This window comes from Schistocerca serialis, chromosome 3, assembly GCF_023864345.2.
Source record: "Schistocerca serialis cubense isolate TAMUIC-IGC-003099 chromosome 3, iqSchSeri2.2, whole genome shotgun sequence".
In the NCBI taxonomy this organism is placed as follows: Eukaryota; Metazoa; Arthropoda; class Insecta; order Orthoptera; family Acrididae; genus Schistocerca; species Schistocerca serialis.
This window is the reverse complement of record NC_064640.1, coordinates 464,705,654-464,727,207: the sequence shown is the minus strand read 5'-3', so window position 1 is coordinate 464,727,207 and position 21,554 is coordinate 464,705,654. Positions and strand designations below refer to the sequence as shown.

The 21,554-nt window shown below is 36.3% G+C and overlaps 1 protein-coding gene across 1 annotated transcript in view; it reads right to left on the bottom strand.

Annotated features, from left to right (window-relative positions):
- Positions 1-249: 249 nt before the first annotated feature.
- Positions 250-21,554, bottom strand: part of LOC126470928 (proclotting enzyme) — a 283,061-nt gene continuing 261,756 nt past the window's right edge. The window contains exons 8-9 of the mRNA XM_050098955.1: positions 7,867-8,024; positions 250-824 (exon numbers count right to left, since the gene is read on the bottom strand). Coding sequence (XP_049954912.1) covers positions 666-824; positions 7,867-8,024 — 317 coding nt within the window. The 3' untranslated portion in view covers positions 250-665. The remainder of the gene's footprint in view (positions 825-7,866; positions 8,025-21,554) is intronic.

The following is a 21,554-nucleotide window of genomic DNA, read 5'->3' as shown; positions in this document are numbered from 1 at the left end:
TGGAGTAGGTGTAGGATGTTTTAACTACATGAATTTGATGAGTGAAAGAATTACACTACAAATATGAAAAACATGATTTTATATTCACAATACAAAGTACATAACTCAATACCTATGAAAATATAATCGTATTTGGTATGAAAGTAAATTTACAATGGCAGATGTACATAAAACATAAATAATTATTATTATTACAGCTTATATTAATGTTTCATTTTGATTCAGAATAGGCTTCAAGCCTCTCGCTGAATATGAAGAAAAGAGATTAATTTATGACTTTTATGAATATGGTAAACACAAATAAAAATGTATCCCACAAAAGTTGTGGAAGTATTTATGTTCACCACAATATTTGTGAAATATTAGGCACAGCCAACATAAATAACACATGACTGAGAGACATCACTAATTTAAATCTAACTTGTGTATAAACATCCATGTTAAAATCATATGTTCACTTAAGAGAAAACCCTGAAGTTAGTGAACTACATTATGACATCCATGTGTCATACAAGGCAGATGCTGTCTACATTTACAGTCATTTTGTTGTAAGATGTCTCTTGCTTAATTCAGTGAATATCCTTCAACACACACATACTCAGGTCACCAACACTAGTGAGGAACTTGTTAAATCTTCATACTCTTTTGCATAGCTGTTCCATCAGTTATGAATTAATGATGTATGATATCCAGTCTACTGTCTCTGCAACACGATGATAAATTCCAGGTTGACCTCTCTGGGCACATGAATATCCAGCTGAGACAATACCAATCAGATACCATCTTCCAGCTTTTTCCAGCATTAATGGCCCTCCAGAATCACCCTGTTCCAAAAAAAGTTGATAATGTCAGCTTCATTTCTCCATCTACCAATAAAGCGCCTTTCATTGGAGGAAAAGTAAGAACCAATTTACTGCTTAAACTTCAATACAAGATGCAACTACTTGTATTTGTAAAAGTTAAAATGTAAAACATTCCTTTTGTTTTCTATATTCAACTATATGTGTTTTAGAATTGAGAGAGGTGAAGGGCATTCTGTTAGGGAACAAAATGCCTTACTAAAAAAGTCAAACAGTGGAAAATCCAGGACAGAATGTAACAGTATTGTGAAAAGGAAAGTTGCTACTTACCATGTAGTGGAGATGCTGAGTTGCAGATAGGCACAACAAAAAGACTGTCGCAAATATAGCTCTTGGCTAATAAGGCCTTTGTCAAAATTAGACGATAAACACAAACATACACAATCAAGACTGCAGTCGTGTGTATCCAGTGTGAGTTGCATTTGTGTGAGTGTGTATGTGTGTGTTTGTTGTCTAATTTTGACAAAAGCCTTACTGGCCGAAAGCTATATTTGTGACAGTCATTTTGTTGTGCCTATCTGTGACTCAGCATCTCGACTATTTGGTAAGTTGCAACTTTCCATTTCACAATATTGTTACTAATAAAGAAATAGTTAGATATATAAAATAATCTACACCTACATCACCACTCTACAATGAACAACTGAGGAGCTTCTTTTCAAAACCTGATAAATGCAAAAAATTAAATTTCTGAGGAAACGCATTTTTAAAAATATCATAGCACATTACTGATTAAATAAATGAGATAACTTAACATTTGCACAGCTTTTATCGGCATGATTCTAATTGGATGTTTGACTTTTCTAAAATTTTCATTGTTTACTTCAGAGCAGAGGGAAAATGTTTCCAAGGTTTTTTTGCAAAAGTCAATAAATGCAAAGATGTAAGTTAACAGTTTTGTGAATATATATATTGAAACTGATTTTTCTCCAATTTCTTTTTTATCTTCAGCATTAAGTAAAGAAAGCTACTTTATTGCTCCTTTTGTGTATGTATAAATTCAATAATGTACTACAATATAGCACTTTAGTCTTGTACTTTTCCATAACTGATTGATAGACAGAAATGCAAAACACAATTTAAATACAACATAAAATACTGGCTACAGCAGTACTAAACTGGAAATCTATTGACCACTTTTAACAGTGACCTTATAAAACCCTTCTGCTCCTTTTGGCACATTAAAATGCCTCTTAAGTTTTAAGGCACATTTTTTTCTTTTCCTTGCTGACCACATTCTTGTTTTCCAGGGTGGCTGTTTTCCCCACTTCCTGGCTGCAGTTCCTGGACTCCCATTATAAGTAACTGATACTGACAAAAATAGCTTCTTCTTAGACTTTTCATATGCCATCACTCGTTGAACAGTTATTGTGGAAGGCATCTTAGATTGTAGGGCTTTTAGAGCATTGGTCTTCAGATCCTTTGCTTCCCAATCTTTATTTAGTATTTTGATGATGCTATGTTACTCCAGTGCTTTATAGCATTCAGTCAGTGAAATAATAGCATCTTTCTTCTGGTAGTCTTTATCCACTCTACCAAATACTAGGTCGGGATTAGGGCCTATAGCTGTGACCAATGATAGACAATAATATACCAGCTTATTAAATTTTCTGCTTTCTTCCATGAAGGCCATCAGTGTGCACATGATTAGTTTATTTATATTTTGATTGGTACAGGAATCAGAAAATAAATCAGTTTCATTAGGTACATTTCCTAGCTGCCTTAAGTTTCTGAAAAAGTCCACTAGAGCAGAGGCTGCTTGGTTGCATCCTTTCAATCCAAGTATAAATAGCAATCCTTGCTCAGGAATGAACCATAATACACAGATTGTGTAGCTAAACCTGTCTCGGATAGCATACTTCACATTCAGAGAGTTTTGGTGTTGGCTGATTCTGTTTTATATCAAAACATACTTTAGCCACATTTGAATTTTTTTCCTCCATTATTGCAATGAACTTTTTTGGATGAAGTTTCTGCAGCTTGTGGTTAGTTACTAACTGATTGTTTTTCTCAATATCTTGTTCCTTTAGGTACCCTATCTTTGTACATCCCTGATGTTGCATGAAATGTTGTGGAATTGTTGTACCTGTAAGTACTGTCTGGCCATCATTTTTCCTTATGCTGTATGTTATCAAAACAGTATTCTTCCATTTTGCATCTTTCTTGATGTTCCTTCTTCCTAACAAAGCTGGCTCAAAATGAGCAATGATCAGAAGTTCAAGTTATTTTGTAAACCACTAATTTGTTTCTATTTTTGGTTCTGGTAGCAAGTCAGCATTACACAGATTTTTAACAGGGTCAGAACTGAAACTTTTTTATGGTTACTTACAAATCATAATTTGTCTTCCAAAATATTAAAAATACCCCATACCCCCAAGTATAGACCCTCCCCCCCCCCCCCCCACACACACACACTGCTGTATACACATGCCCTTGGGTGAGTGCCAACAAAACATTTTTGCATTCAGAGGACAAAGTTGGTGATTGAAATTTCATGAAAAGATCCTGCTGCAATGAAATTGCCTTTGTTTTAAGGATTGCCACCTCCAGCTTGCATATCATATCTGTGACATTTTCTCTCCTATTTTTTATTAATACAAAATGAGCTGCACTTCTCTGAACGTTTTTGATGTCCAACATCAATCCTATGTGATGTAGATACCACAATGAGCAGCAATAATCCAAACGAGGACGGACAAACATAGTGTAGGCAGTCTCTTTAGTATACTTTTTGATCTTCTAAGTATCCTGGCAATAAATTGTAATCTTTGTTTAGCTTTGCTCACAACATTATCTATGTGATTCTTCTAAGTTAAGTTATACATAATTTTAATCCCTAAGTATTTAGATCAATTTACAGCCTTTAGATTTGTGTGGTTTATTATGTAATCAAAATTTAAGGATTCCTTTTAGCACTCATATGGATGATTTCACACCTTTCATTATTTAGAGTCAATAGCCATTTTTTGCACCATCCAGATCTCTCGTGTAAGTCATATTTCAGTTGGTTCTGGTCATCTAATGACTTTACTAAACAGTAAATGACACCATAATCTGCAAACAATATATGAGGGCAGTTCAGATTGTCTCCTAAATCATTTCTGTCGATTAGAAACAGTAGAGGGTGTATAATATGTCCTTGGGGGACCCCAAATATTACTTCCGTGTTACTTGATGACATTTCCTCAATTAATATAAACAGTCACCTTTCTGGAAGGAAATCAAAAGTCCATTTGTGTGACAAACAGTGTCAAAAGCACTGAGTAAAATTGAAATATGGAATCAATCTGAGATCCCCTGTTTGAAGTACTCATTAGTTTGTGTGAATAACGAGTTAGTTATGTTTCACAAGAATGGTAGTTTCTGAATCCGCACTGACTATTTGCCAATAAATCATTTTCTGTGAGGTAATTCATAATGATCAAACACACTATATGTTCCAGAATCCTACTTCTAATTGATGTGAGCGATATGAGTCTGTGATATAACGGATTACTCCTATTATCTATCTTGAGTTTTGGTGTGACTCCTGCAACTTTCCAGTCTTTAGGTATGGATCTTTTGTTGAGCAAGCTGTTGGATATGATTGCTAAGTATGGAACTTTGTGTCAGCATATTTCAAAATAAATTGATTGGTGTACAATCTGGACTGGAGGACTTGTTTTTAATTAGTGATTTAACCTGCTTCACTACTCTGAGGATAGCTACTTCTAAGTTATTCCTGTTGACAACTGTTCTTGATTCAAATTCTGAAATATTTAGTTCATTTTCACTGGTGAATGAATTTCGAAAAACTATGTTTAGTATCACTTCTTTAGTGGCATTTTCATCAGTAACATTATAATTGCTATCAAGCAGTGAAGGTATTGATCGCATCATGTTGGTGGTGTACTTTATGTATGACCAGAATCTCTTTGTATTTTCTGCCAGAGTTTGAGAAAGAGTTTAGCTGTGGAAACTATTAAAAGCATTCGCATTAAATTTTGAGCTTCATTAAAACATTAACAATTGTGGGGATTTGGTATTCTTTTATGTCTTTTGAGCTTTTGCAACAGTGTTTTGATCTGTTTTGTGTAGCATGGGGGATGTGTACCATCTCTTATTAATCTATTTGGTATTCAAGGTGTTTGGAAATTCTGTGATAATTTTCTAGGACTTGTAAAGGGGAGTGAGTATATAATATTTTGAATACAAACCCATGTACAATGGGTTCAATTCAGACATGTAATGCATCCATATCTGCTGAGGGAAAGCGAAAGTCTCAGAGTTGCTTATCCACGTATGCAACAGGGTAGACAGGATGATATGTACTGCATCAAACTGTCACCTGAGGTCACTTAATGTCAGCCTTGGTGTGAGACCTATCCACTGCTAGTGCAGCTCTGATTCAGTTAACATGGTTCAGTTCATGTTTTTGGAATACACAGGCATGCTCCTTGTGTTTGGGAAAACTCTAAGTAACAGAATGTTGCTAGTTGGATGTATCATGAACATTTTTGGAAATGTAGCACACCATTGCACAAACTTTTTGCCCAAGTTACACAGTGGATCCAAGAAACAGGTACGTCCACCATGAGGAGGCAACACCGTGGTGCTCACGGCAATGCCACATGACTAGATTTGAAGATGTACCACACCATGTTGAAAAGAACTCGTCAATGAGCATGAAAACAATTGCATGTGCAATGGGTGCTACTCACAATATCATCTCATACATTCTGTGTGAGCAACAATTACATCCAAACCACTTACAAAGGGTACACGCTATGGGTTCAGTTAATTTTCCACAATGTGTTGCCTATGGCATGTGGTTCCTCCACCACTGCATTGACACATTCCTGTTTCTGTGCCAAGTTCTATCACTGATGAATGTAAGTTCAGTAGGGACTGTGTTCTGAATTTGCAAAACAGCCATTTATGGACAGACGAAAACCCTCATGCCAAACATGTTCAGGGGCTTCAGCAGCAGTTTGGTATTAATGTGTGGGTAGGTATTCCAGACAGTAATGTGACTGTGCCGTAACTCCTTCCACCTAAGCTAACTGGTCCTGCATGCTTGATCTTCCTATAAAATGTATTGAACCCTTTCTTGGAATATGTGCCACTGAATATTTGTCAGGAAATGTGGTTCAGCATGATGGTGCACCATCTCACTTCTTACATGTTGTTCAGAGACATCTCAACATATGATATGGTGAAAGAAGGATAGGCCAAGGTGCTCCAACCACGTGGCCACAGCAATCACCCAATTTCACTCATATGGACTACTTCTTGTGAGACCATGTGCAAAGTTTAATTTACAAGACACCTGTAGAGACAGAGGAAGATCTGCTGGCATGAATTTTGGCCACTGCACTAGAAGCTGAAGAGACACCACGTGCGACGAACAGTGTGTAGCAGAACATGCTTCATAGGTACGACATCTGTAACAATGTTGCTGGTTGCCACATTGAGCCACTGTTGTAATGCATCAGTACTGTTCTGTATATACAGTATGCTAATTTCTTTTTGTTTCAGAATAATGTAAACATGTTATGTTTCAGTGTTAATACAAACAGACGTGCTTAAGTGATAAATGGATGTTTCATTATGTTACCATTAAAATTGTTTCCTAATAACTGTACTGCATCACACCTAATTCAATTTCTCAAGCAGAAGAGGATGAGTTGAACATCTGAATTGAAATTGTTGTAGAATGGAAACAGTACATTTCCAGACTTGGGTTCCTATTTAAAATATTATCTACTCACTCCCCTCTAAAAGCACTAGAAGTTTTTAACAGCAATTTCTGAACACCCTGTCTAACCCTCAAGTGCCATCACTAACATTTCTTTGAATTTAAGCTACAGTCAGCTGGGAAGCAGTGGAGACTGCCTCTTAGGAAGACATCAATCGAATTTTTATCTGGTTTATTATTATTATTATTTAAATAGATACATTTTGCAATTTTATTTGGTACATTTGGATGTTAAAGTGTTCAGTCTTACTACAATGACACTGAGGTCACTAACCCCATATCCATCTTGATGTTCCCTATTTGCTCAGGATTAATTTTTTCTAAGAGGTAAAATATGTTTTCACAACCATTTATAGTTTGAGTGGGCTCCTAAATTAATTGTTCACAATAATTTTCAGAGAAAGCACTCAAGGGACCTATAATCAGTTGATTCTGGTTGTCTAGCATAAGCTCTACCCATACTAGCTCAGAGGAACTATCTATTTCAATTTCATTACAAGTACTCTACTTCTAACAACAATAAAATAATATGCAGTAACAGCTTTTAAATTAATGTGTTTCAAAATTACACTGACAAAATTTGAGCGATGTAGAAGGTGTCTTGAGAAACAAAATGAGAATAGGAACCCATGTCTAGAAATGTCAACCATAGTCAGCCATGTCATCACTGGTACTGTTGTTGCTAAGACTGTAGAATTGGCAACTTTCAGAGGTTGTAGTATGGACCAAAACAAGAAAAAAGTCCAGTAAACATGGGCTCTAAAATGCATACCTTAAGAGCTATGAGCACTTGTTCAACACAGTAATGAAGATGAACAAGTGCCCATAGCTGCTCAGGTACACATTTTAGAGCCCATGCTTACTGTACATTTTTGGTCCATACTGCCACCTCTGAAAGTTTCCGACCCTATAATCTTAGCAAGAACAGTGCCAGTCCGTGTATTCCACTGTCAGAGCTTTCCAAACAATTTTCGCTTATAACTTTTGACTTGTTTGTTTCTGGAACAAGGTCCTTCGCCTCAGATTGATACATTATCATTCTCCATCATCTCTGAATGTCTGTAACATCATCACAGAATCATCCTGCACATATATATATACAAAGGGGATGGTGCCTACAACTTCAATGCTCTGTAGTGTCGTTGGATTTCTGAACACAAATCCCTTTGAAGTTCTTTGGTGTAATTTTGAAACATCTTGTATATTAATAAATTATATTACTTCCAACTCTTGCACACGTGAGAGCAAAAAGAGTAAAAGTTCCATTACCTGACAGGAATCTTTACCACCTCCTCTATATCCAGCACACATCATCTCATCATAAATCACAACATTGATTCCATTTGACTTGTGCCACCGTTCACATAATCTGTTGTCAATAACAGGAACATCAACTGCTTGAAGTGTCTTTGGTCTCAGTCGGGAACCTATAACAAAAATGCTTCAGTTAGGTTACTTTCAAGTCTATACCCTGTTTTTCTGAAATGATATAGTCCCATATAGTCTTTGTTGAACAACTCCAAGATAATACATGAAAGATTAGCTAGCACATATTCTAATTAAATAATATAAGGAAAGAATAAATTTTGTAATTTTTTTTTATTTTTATTTTTGTTTTGTTCGTCATCTTATGTGTTTTGGGATCGTGGTGGGTTTCTTTTACTGTTATATTTGGCTTGTCCCCCTCCCTAAAACCCCTAATTTCCCACAATTAACCCGTATTGTAGTTTTGGAGTGAGGTGTTATTGGCTTACTTATACGTATTTTCGTGTTTGTTGCCGTGTATATGTAGTGATATCATAGGCATCATATTGGAGACGCTTAGAATAGCCATTTCCACCATATTGATGACATCATGGGTCAAAGCAGACGGGTGGAACCTGATGCTTCCGTTGACACACAACTTTTATATATTGAGTCCTGAGTGAAGTATCTCAAACTCCATCTCTAGTAGGGCTACTGGTGAAAGCAACAACAGTATTTAGTATCTTTACTGAAACATTCTACGTGTGCATGACCACTGACCTGCCTGGTTCATCACTTCCCATCACCAGTTCCTCTGAAATGCACTGATAAGAATTGTTCCATTAATCAACTTGCAGTTCTACAATAACCCTGGTCTGAACATTTCCTCATCCTTGCACGCTGCATCCAATACTCCTCCAAATTTCTCTTTCTTTTCTATTGTTTCTTCCGATCCAACCCAGATTACATCCGTATCATTTACACACAGCAAAACTATTCTTAATTGATTCATGAATCACGAATGGGAAGTCTTACTGTCAGTATGTCTCCAATTATCTTGTCATTCACATGTTAATCCCTTATGTTCCTTTCTTGTGTTACTAAGTTTCTTTATAAGCTTAAATTTACTTGTTTTTATTATCATTTTGTGAGATCATCCGAGACAAAATAATATGTAGCCTCATTCTTCTTAGAATGTGCACAATCAGTACTTCAACTGAAATCCTATAATAAGCGTCTCCATGCGGGTGAAATGCATATGCATACTTTCAATAATTTGTATCTCCTTTATTAGCTCTAACTGGGAATGGTATAATCCTAATGGGCAGGACTAAAAGAATTAGCCACTTGAGAGTTCTGCAAGAAACTTTCTTCACAGATGAATTACATTATCTCGGGGTCTCTCAAAGAGTCATGCATTTGCATCTCATATAATTAGTTATGTGTGGTCATTCTGCTTTAAACTGCTTTGGATGATTACTGCTAGATATTTGACAGTTCTTAATTCCAGTAATTAATTACCAATGTGTGACAAGGTAAGCTGGGACAATTGCAATTCCTCTCTTGTTTTGCCATCTCCCTCCTTAAATTCGTCATATTACTTTTAACTTATTATCATTAACATACCCGAATATAATTTCCATTTCTGTAAAAGAGAAAGATTGGCCCTCAGTTTTAAAGTAAATAACACCAGAACTAATTTTGTGTTTAGTTTTATGTATATGATTTTCTACTTTATTTTGGTTATTCCTAGTTAGTAACTTTCATCATAGGGAGAAATCAGTGATTGTTTCGTAACTTAAATTCTATTGTTGACATATAAACAAATATAAATTCCTGTAATAATTATAAACATTTGGAAGACGAAATGCTAGTAATCTTAAAGTATCTCTTTGGCTCTATTCGAAAACATGTTAGCGAAACCAGCCCTTCATTAATTCCAAAGTAACCAACAGTTTTGTCAAAAGTATTGTTTGCGTAAATGTATTCGTTAATTTCATGATTTAAACAAATGATTCGGCCTAAACTTCGTAGTAGAAGAAACTGTTAAAAAGACGCAATTTTTCGGTGTATTCAGTTAATTTAATGGGTTAAGCTGTAATTGTAATTTCTGTAAATTTAACATCGAACAATGTGTAGTTTCAGCACCTTTTATTGTGATGATATCTAAAGGCCCAATTTTTTGTCACGAGACAGACCGTCCACGGCCGAGTTTCAGACGAGTAACCTGTGCTGGTTATAACAACAACAATGCTTCAAATTAACTGTGGAACAAGTGTTAAACAATTAGGCCGTGGGTAAAAACAGTGACAGTGTCTGCTTCATACGTGCCTGGTTATTCTTCAAGAACTGTGAACTTTGTGGTTAAGTTTTACTGCTTGTAGCTGTTCAGCAGTAAACTATCGTAGCAGTATATGGAGTTTCGCCTGCTAGCTATTAATGAGGCGAATCAAAAGTTAAACAGTAGTGCCCTGGCCATACAACTGTGTTTTGTTTGGGGGTCGGCTACATCATTTAACCCTTTCGTGGTTCGTTGGTCATGTATGTCCCACTAACTTCGAGCGCTAGTTCGAGTGTCGGGATATATGTTACCCAGCTCTGCACGGTGCTGCCATCTAGGGACGACTGTACTGAATCTAAGAAAAAAATAGGGACTGCACTGCAAAGGCAATAGAGAAGCGGTGACTACTTTAGTTGACTGGCGTGTATATAAGGCCGCTGCACCGCCACTTATTTGTGTCATTCTTCAGTTTTCATCATTTCTCACTTTCCAGCGATGTCTGAAGTAAGTAATTCATCTTATTATTAACTTAATAATCATTTTTTAGTGCAAATACAGTGTGGAATGTACTTCTCAGCGACCTTACTATCTTATAATCGAAATAAAATTAGTGGGACAAATGTGTCCCAGCAGACATTATTTGTAAAGATTAGCAAGACAACTGATTAATGGGTATTCATCCAGGAAAAAGAGGGGATCAATGCCCACTTTCTTCCCAGCAAAGAGAGGAGTCTCAGATGCCAGATGACGTCCGGCTCGTGAAGGTAGGCAAACATGTACCGAAAGACAGTGGCACTAGGAAGCGATGCAAATTCTGCAGCACAAACTCTAAAGAGAAGAGAACAAAAGTTGTCTGCACTGCTTGTGGTGTACCACTATGTTTTTCCAAGTTTCATGGCATGTACAGTTTTGTAAGTATTGATCATGTATCATGAAAACTGAAATATAATGAATATTTTTTACAGTGGCTGTACACAAATAAAAATATTACATGCATGTATAATTTGTAGTTATTTTATTCTCTGCAAAATCCTGTTTATGGCTAAAAAAATAAAATTACGAAATCAGTCAGTCAGCAGAAAAGGTATCTTGCGTTGGTTCATGGGACATGTGTGTCCCACTTCCTGTTGTGAAAAAAATGGAGAACTTAAAAAATATTTTGGTGGTGAAAATATAATAATGGGACTGAAAAGAAACTGTTAGCACCTTAATACTTTAAAAATCTGTAAAAAATGAATTTTATCCATGAAATGGTTAAAGTAGTCAGTGTCGGAATCCACAAATCCCATTTTTCAGCCAGTGTAGCAACGCAGTACGTCGATACCGAGGACAACAAAGCAAATAAATAAAGCAGGTGGAACCGCTACATGTGGTGCCCTCGCGAGTGAAGATATTTGTACGACTACGTAATCAGGACTCGTGGACTTTGAAAAGTGAAATCAAGAGCGGTTTCCAGTGCAGCGGTGCAATCGCAAATCAGCGCTGGGGTTTCATAAATGAAGAAGGTGCAGCAGCCAATCAGCGATCGGGTTCCATGGAAGCAGCCAATTAGCACGCGGGTGCACACAGCTGACCGGAGGTAAACACCTCGCCGAAAGAATTACAACTTGCCGGCGCACGGCGTACACACAGCCGCAGCCGTACAGTGGGTGGACTGAGAGGACAGAGTAGCAGCAGACGAGTAATTTAAAACAAGGTAATTCATTGCGAAAGCTGTTTTGTACGTAGCAATACATAATGAGTGACTTTAATGTACAAGGCAGTGTGACTGAGAACAAAGTAGTAGAGGTTTCTGACTGTAAGTGTAATGATGATAGATACGACGAATCCATTAGTGATGAAAATGAGGTATTTGAATTTATTGTGGATAATGATGCCAATGCTTTAAGTAACGAAAGATTTGTTGTATGAACAAGATCATATGGTAAGTAAAAAGAAAGTGTGTCAACCTGTAAGAACAGCAAGCGTAGATTTCATAGGAAAATTTTGAATATATGAATAACACAGGGGGTATAGTAGTAATGCATCTTTCTGGAATAAAAATTATTGGTGCTACTGGTAAGCTATCATAGTGTGATACGAGATATACTATTAAATGTAGAATTGGTAGAACAGCTGTTGAAATACAATTTCTTGGTAATTCAAAATCTCAGCTTTGATGTAATATTTGGGACTAAATTCTTGTGCAGTTAGCAAGTAGGGGGTTCAAAATAAATTGATACCATGATTAAAGACTTTCTGTAAATCAAAGAGGTAAGGTAAACTGAAAATGAAAGAAGTAATGAGCTCATGTGTGAAATCAGTATAATTTGGTGAAGCAGCAGAGACAATTGTGCAGTAAAACCTAACTTAAATACTAGATGTTAAAATTAATTGTGGTGTAATAGAAGTGTGTGTGTTCAGTGCAGTCAGGATATTGAGAAAACTATCTGTCTGTAGAAGTGTCATGATATGGCCTTTTGTAACATTAAGGACTTAAAACATTAAACAAAGTTGCCTGGAGTAATGTCTGTGGAAGGTATTAGCAAGATTTGTAAGTATGTTGCCCTTCAGGCTAGAATGCAGTGAAATAGTAGTTTGTCTAAGTGATAATTTTGTCTGATCAGTAATAAGAGTTAATTTAGCCGTAACATAAGGATCTGTTATTGTGGAGTGTTTTTCAGTAGAATCAATTTTGCATTAGATAAGCAGAGCAAGTGTTAGTTGGATAATGAAATAATAAAACAATGAATAAAGTTAGCGTCCTAATGGTTAGAGAGCCTGCCTCTGCAGTAGGGATATTTTTTGAGAATGCACTCCTCTAGCTAACAATGTAAGAAAGGTAAGCGAAATAATGGAGCTGAGAGACATGATTTATGCAAAAGATGACTGTATACTAACAAATATGGTGCAACTGTATTGATGCTCTAATTTTGAACACTGGGATGAAGAGCAATAATTTTGCTGATTAATTGATAACTGCGGTGCTAGACTGATGTGAATATTCTGACAGGGTAACTATTTTGTGACTTTGTGAGGATTTAATTTTCTGGTTTGAATAAGAGTAGTGCTCAGTTGGGAAATACGGAAGCGTCCGATCCCACCCGTCTGCTTTGACCCATGACGTCACAAATATGGCGGAAACAAAAACAAACACACACACTTTCCACAAGAAGCCTAATGACACTAACGGGACAAGCGCGGGAAATGGGGTGTTTTGGGTGGGGGGCAAACTAAATATAAACAAATTTAGACGCCTTGCGTAGCTAAAACGTGTAAGTGAAGACAGCCATGCATGAATACCCACCCACCTCCCCAGGGGCCGTAACCCCAGCAACCCATAGAAGATAAAGATGCTTCAGTAGCTGATTAGTGTTCTTTGTCTTTTTTTAAAAAAAAATCTCACGGGAAAGAACGAACAGATCAGAAAGATAAATATAATAAACTAAAACAGAAATTCGAGGAAACAGATATTTAAAATAAGTAATAAGTGTTTTTAAATTTAAAAAAAATCTCACGAGATAGAACGAACAGATCAGAAAAGTAAATAAAATAAGATAAAACAGAACTGGAGACAGCCACACTCAAACCAAACTCCGCGCCGTCATGACGTCACACACGCCAACACCCTTACGTCACGGGTCAAAGCCGACGCGTGGGATCGGACGCTTCTGTCGACCCCTCAGTTGAATAGAGAAATAGGGCAATGATTTTGTACATCTTCCATGCCCTTTATTTTGAGCTGAACAGTAATTTATGTAATGGTGACTCTCTTCTTTTTTCGTAATGTAATGCTTAGTAAATCTGTGCTACTGTACAGCTTTAGTTTTTGTGGAAACAAAAGTCATGAAAGTTTAACCAGTGTCAGACAGTTGTGCCTTAGAGTAATGTCTTGTAGTGTAATGTGCACTTGATTTAAAATTATTTTTTTTTTACTCCACACCTTTCATACTATAGTCAATTTTAGTGTTGATTATTTTAATATTATGAGAACTATATAATGTATGTATGATGTAATGACAATCATTTGCCATTACTGAAACATTTTTTCTTAGACTTAAGTTAGAAGTATGTGTACTAAAGTAGGGCATTTTGTCTCGTTTTTACATGTACTGTGGTGGAGGAGAATCATCTCAAAGGGAGCTGATCACAGTGCCTTTCCTAACTGCCACTTGGACCTGTTGAAGGCATCGACAGATGGGTGAAAGTGTTAGAGCTTATTGAAAAAGGGAAAATGCTTGTGAACACTGACCAAGTGAACTGCAATGTGCAGTGTAATGTAACTTTGTTTACCACTCATGAGGATTTATTTTGTTTAGCAAGACAGGACTTGTACAAAGTGGTAGGTTTTTTAAAATGTAATCCTTGTTTAACCCAAAAAAGGACATATCTTATGATGATGGATAAATTTTGTTAAAAGTATAACTTGTAGATATTTTGTGATGTGTATGAAAATATTTTGTATGGAAAACGTAGCTGTCGATCTATGATTTTGCTGCACTGTTCCTAGAAGCACAACTTTCATAAATACAACAGAATTATCTGTGAGCACCCTGACTGAGTTTGATATTATCTGCCTAATACTTTATACATATTGTGAACAGAAAGCCTAATCATTACTTTCCTGGAGAGCTACTTTCACATCTGACAATTTGGTCTCATTGAGACCAGCATACAGAGTAATAGTTCCTAATAATTGTTTAACACAGTCACAAAGCTAGTTGGATATTCTTTAATCTCAGATTTGGTTCACTAAGCAGCAGTGTCAAACAGTATTAAGTGACTTCCAGAGACCAAAGAACATGGCACTGACCTTCGTGCTGGAATATGTGGCTTTCTGGACCTCACGGATAAACAAAAAAACTTTTTTCACATGTATGATACTTGCAGAATCTGGAGGAAAAAATTTGTCTCCAAAAAGATCATAATGTGTGATTATAAAACATATTCCATTTTGTACGACAGATTAAGATCAGCAGAAGGGCCTACAGCTCTGTGCATTTGTGCCATGATCCTTCTTGAAAATGATGACCTGCACCTTTTTCTGAATACTTGGAATGTTTCATTGCTACAGTGACCTCAAATAAACTGCTGCTGCTAGAAGAGGGAACATTGTCTTTCAGATCCAGCAGTATTTTCTCTATTGAGAAATTTCATGTCATATCTGCAAAAACTTGTCCCTGTGTCTGATGGTAATAATCACATGATGATGGATGAAGGGAACCATAGTATGATGTTCTTCAGTGAAACAGTTTCAGAAAATGAAACTCGGTATGTGATACAGCCCTCACTATGTCATCATAGCTCATTTGGGTCTGTTCACTGGCTTTACAAAGTAATGAGACTGATTAGTGTTCTGCAGTAGTTTATTAGTCAGCATATTACTTTCAAATTCGATGAGTGATTCTTACACTACTCTTATTTATCTCATTGTGATTTTGTTCAACATTTGTCAGCTTGGAATTTAGATTTCTTTAAACCTGTCATGAAGCTGTCTTTCATATCTTAGTACCTTTTTAAGGTGGCAAATGAACCAAAATGAGACTTTCCCATTAATCAGTCTTGCTTGGCATACACCTGTATAACATAGACTCTTGAACATGCAGTGCGAGATGAATTTTGATGCTGGTTGCTCAGATAATCAGATTTATCTACATTGGCACACTTACAAAGCAGAAATACATTTCTGCCTGTCTTAATATCACTTTCAACACTTTAAAATCACTAATGATATGACTGCATTATGGTCACCAATTCTCTTCTCTATGTTAGCTGAAGCAAAAAGTTTGTTCTGTCACCACAAAATCTAAGATGTTGTCATTGTAAGTCAGTTCTCCGTATAACTTCTAGAGGCAGTTTTCAGATATGATATTTAATACATCATCACGTAAATCCCTGTCTTTAATTTTAGTGCCTTTTTAATCTTGCAAATCTCCCAGTCTATAGATATTCCAAAACAATGCCTAGCAAATTTACATGCTGTTTTCTCCACGTTGCCATTAGGTTCGTTTGAGCAGTTGCCAGAGAACACCAGACACCATGCCGTATTGCACAGGTGCAGCTCTGATGATCTGGGCAGCCCGTGCTTGGTGCTTGCTCTGGTCATATGCTTTTTGTTGCATTTCTGTGTGAAATTTCGTGTGTGGTGGGGCATCATGCGACAATGTGCAGCCCTGCAGCATGTTGTTAAGAGGAACTAGGGAGTTGTACCTGGAGCAATTGTTTTATCAATTCTACCCAGGTAAGGAATGCAAATGAGGAAGCAGTTCTTGATGTATTATTCATTTCAAAACTAGACTCTACAGCTCAGAGTACCTTAACATTTTGCTATGTGGTGACTTTGACAGATTCCTTTTTTAATTCGTATTCTGCAGTATTGTTATGGAGCATTTGCAATGACATTTACATCTACACAGCACTGAAAATAGCTAGTAAGAAGGAATACAAATTTCTTGCAAGAAACAAAAGAAAGGAAAACAGTTCCTTGTGTAGCTTACACCAGAATAAATGGCAATAAATTTCATGACTATTTCAAAATGTGTTAAAAATTAACAAGGTTGCCTGTGAGGCAAAGAAATTGTACAACTGACAGTTTCTATTGTACTCCAGAAATAAATATAAAGCCATGTGGGGAGTTAAAATGATAAAACACGGTGCGCTGCCTGTCTAAAATTTTGCATAGAATGGCATTCTATAATTTTAAGACGTAAACACAATTTAAGAAATAGCTTAAGGCCTAGAGGAAGTACTAAACAAGTGTCTTGTGATCGAAAAACACTGTTTAACAGAAGGCATATTTGTAAAATTCTGCTACTGCTGTCAATATATTTGAAACAAAATATTTAGTTCAAAACTACTGACCAAATTTGCCAGCTTAGTCAGCTTCTAGTCAATGTTCGTACGTATATAGCATTAAGAGATGTCACAGTGTCATAAAAGAAACATGACATCAGAGACTATTCCAGTAGCATCGGAATTTCATAAACCATAATGAAATGCTTCATTCCGTTCTAACTGCACATTTCTACGTCCAGATGCACTCTGAAGTACCTGATATTGAGCTTTTCTATTTGGTTTTTGGGATAGCAGTTTTCTTGGAGGTCCAGTGCAGTATTCTCATGTTTGATTCTTTATTATGGTATAATATTGTTCATCCCAGAAAATGAAAATTTGCACTTGAAATTGAAAGTAGTGCAGAATGAAACACTCAGTTTAAAATAAACTGTCTCAGTTGAAAAAATTGATAGAAGTAAATTTCTCTACAAAACTGACAGAAATAGCTTCATTAAGACATTAATAGTTGATTGCTAATAATGTGGAAATAATATAAAATCAGAAAATTGAAACTAGTAACTTAGTTTTTCATGAATATGAGAATGTATATTAATTCACTTGATGGCTCCCTGCCACAGAAATCTGTTTTGTTTTCATTTGACACAGAGCTGTAAATGAAGAGAGACCAGCACTTTCCCAAAACATATACACAGGTCACGTGGAGACTGACCCCTCTACAATAACTCTGCTTGCTCTGCACATGCGTGAATCTGGCAGCTTGGGTGTGCCAGAAAAAGTATTCTGGGTAGCATCTGGCTACTTACTGCTACTGATCATACAGCAAACAGCCACACTTCAGGTAGCCATAAGTGGGAGAAGGCACTGCTCATATGCGAATCCAGCTCTACGCATGCGCACGAACCTGCTGCCAACGGCTCAAACAAACCTATTATTGCATCCAAGACAGGTGACCAATAAAAACAATAGTCTAAAATGTTTGTCCTACGGTATATCTTCATTTGGAATTGGCAATAATGTCATTATAAATGACTGATACCAAACTCATCTCTTTCACTATGGTACTCAATCAGTAATTGGAATTATGGAAGGATTTCATAACACCACAGAGGTTATACTTCTATTCATATATACTACTTAAATCATTTATCCACCTTCTTACTAAAATTAATTATGAATTTATTTTTATTGTATATCACTTTCCCTTTTCTCTTTCCTTGCTCTCTTTTCCTCTTTCATTGTTTGTTGGTTTGTAGGTTATCACCGACCATTGGAAACCAGTCTGTATCTAATTACATTCTTTCCAATTGTTCTTAAAATTAATGCCATTATTAAAATTTTGTAGGTAAGCAGACATATCACCTGCTACTCACTAGGTCCTCTCCAAATTGTTGTAAATAAGAATAGCAAACTGTAACTCATTATTTATTGTCAACTTATATTGTAAAAAAATCATTTTAGTTGGTGGCAACATGTTTTAGCACAGGGTGAGCTCACAGCAAAAGCATTAAGTGGTGTGTCCAGAGACCGTTGCCGCAATACATACACACACACACACACACACACACACACACACACACACACACACTCTCTGCACTTTAATTATAATTAAAGTGCAGCTTCACACAGAGGTCCAGTGTGGCTGTAATTATCATATGTCGGAGAAACTTGGTACGCTTCTAATGCATTAATGTCTGATTTAAGATGAAAACAAATAGTTCCAATTTTGCACATCAGGTACAAATCTGGTGCTGTGATTGCAATAAAGATGTATAGAAACATTTCCGTGTGTAATGGATTAGGAACAGAATGTGGGCAGAAAATCTCAAACAAATGAGAATGGCATAGTGTTGATTTTCATTATTATCTGCTGCTTGGATAATTTGTTCAGTATGAGCACCAAAGATGTTGACCTCATGCCGTACAGTATTATTAACTGCTGCTTGCATAAATTGTAGAATATGAGCACCTGAAACATCGACCCAATAACAACAACATTTGTATTGCATCTGGAGGCCGAAGTTTGAACATTTTTTTTTTTTTTCCCCCAATGTAAATCTGTTATGGGGGAGGGGTTTAATTTAGACATCTTGAAACATTATTTAAATGCTTCATTTTCATCAGAGGTACTAGTAAGGTGTACTGGCATGTACCATCACAAATTCTCAAAAAAGTCACAAAGCTGCTAAGTTACGGTGATACTGTAATGTTCCTTCCAGATCTGAATCTTAGAAAATGAATCACTAGCTCATATAAAAATTATAGTGAAGAGAATCATGCATACCCTCAGTGAAGGAACTGTCAAAGCAACTCCCTGAACTGAAACAGACGAATCATCAATCATTATTCCCAGACAGGGGACTGAATCTAATCTTTCTGCATGTCAGGCCAGTGCCTCCACCAGAGCACCACATCCCTCATTATAAGGACATGATATTTGTAGAGGAATATCAGGTACACACTCATACAAAACTAATGATTACTGTGCTGCTAGAAGTGGTGCAGCTACCTACATTTTATCATAACCAAAAAGTCCATAATGGGCAAATATGCCATCATACACAGAACTGAAGAAAGATATTTCAAAAATTAATTAGTTTATGGCAACCAAATTTTTATTTGCATAAAAACCTCAGACTGAAAGCAAATTAAAACTACAAAATGACACTCTTGATTATGCGTAACTGAGAACAACTTTAAACACAAGAAAAATGTAGAAACAGGAATGTCAAGTCTGTATGTGCTGAAAACTCATTTTTAAGGGATGTAAATTTGCTTGGCCTCCTAATAAAAGTAAATTTAATTATACATGTATGTTAATGTAAAAGCATATCATCTTGAACAAGAAAACACTGTATTTATTTGCAGAAAAACAAGAAGTACCATGGATCAACAAACAGCTTTTAAACCACAACATTCTCAGGCCTTACACAGATCAGAAATGACCACATAGTACTTTCTATAACTTGTGTTATTAATAGGAACAGTTATCTTGCCTCTTTTGTCAGTAGTTTAGTGGTTCTGGTGGGTATTTGCAGACTGTGTTTTGTTGATTTCTCCAACTTTTGAAATATATCTTTCTTTATATACAAAAATACTTCCAGTGCTTAGCAAGTACTTTAAACTTAGTGATGCATCCAAGTAACAGAAAAAAATGCAATGAAGAAGTTAATGGGGAGTTCAAAAAAAGAAAGCCACTTTTATTTTGACATTTGGTTCCCTGAATTTTCTTGAATACTGAATGACTAGTCTGAACCACTTTAAGTGAAGCCTAATGAGCAAAATCTAGTTGCTTGCTTCAAACATTTTTATACACACGCAACTGCTACAGGTCAGGGACAGCAAATGAGCTGTCCAGGAGGCAGGGACCGCTTTTAGACATTAGGCAAATGTGGATCCAAAAAGATAATGCATTCAATGAAAATTTAAAGTGTGAGGAAATAAATACTATAAAGCAAATTTCAAATTTTGAAGTCGAGAGAATTTATCAGGCTCATAAATTGTGTGTGCTTGGTACACCTTTTGTATTTGTGGTGAAAAAGCAAGTAAGCTGGATTCCCTGACACAAAGCTCACCAGTAGAGGCTGGTATATACACGTGCAAGTATACTTGCACAAGTTTGTGCAGAGCTGCACCAATAGTCTCCCCTGTGCCACCAATAAAGGTAACAAATAGTGATTAAACCACACAGACAGATGGAGAGCTGACTAGTAGGCTATCCCAAACCTCAGACATCATGTTGAAAGAATAAAAATTTGATGGAAATCTGAATTCAGTGCCATCAGATTATATTTCAGTGGCCATAAAAAGGTCAGCAAAGACATCACGTTGAATCTGAAACATCTGTGAGGGAACTAAGTCACTCTAGTAGGCCTTCAATCCTACCTAATCTCAACAGAAAGGTAATAGAATTGAGTATAACTCACTCTTGTCAGTACAATGGCTCCCGTTCCTCAGTGCAACATTAATTTATTCAGAATATATGCAGAGGAGCTAAAACTATTGACACGGGGTAGAATTCTCTCTGTAGGATGTAAACATAAAAGATTCTGACACTCTTGTGCTCAGTAGGTACAACATACACATAAGCAGTGAAAGGTCTAAAGGAGATGTAGTCATATTTCTTTTAATGCTAAATTCTGCCCTTGAGTCTTCCCTTTACCACAAAACTTAAAGGCAGTTGCTCAGAACAAGCTGGCTCAGCGATTATACGATAAAAAATATGCTTACACCAAAATTCACCTTCATATCATATATTAGCTATCGCCCCCTTTTGAGTGACTATTTAGCTACCTAAACAAGGCCCTAAGAGTAGTGCCAACAGTTTTCTTTGAAAGATAAGTGTGCCAAGTTTTGGCATTTTATACCAAGACTGGTGTAAAAACTCTCCCTGATGTCTTTAAGAGCCCACAAATATTTTAATCCTGAATGCAACCCAAAATAGTGTACCTCATATGTAATATATAAATCAGTTTTAATAACATTTTAGATAAGCACTATGCTTTTATCAGAATGTTCAATGAGAGCTCAAAACAACAGGACTTCCATAGCTGTCTTTTTTGACTGTGTCTCCATGTTTTGACTTCTCAATTAATGTATTATATTTGTTATTGAACTATATATGATTCTGAAAGTAATGGAGCAGATGAAGCACAGTGAG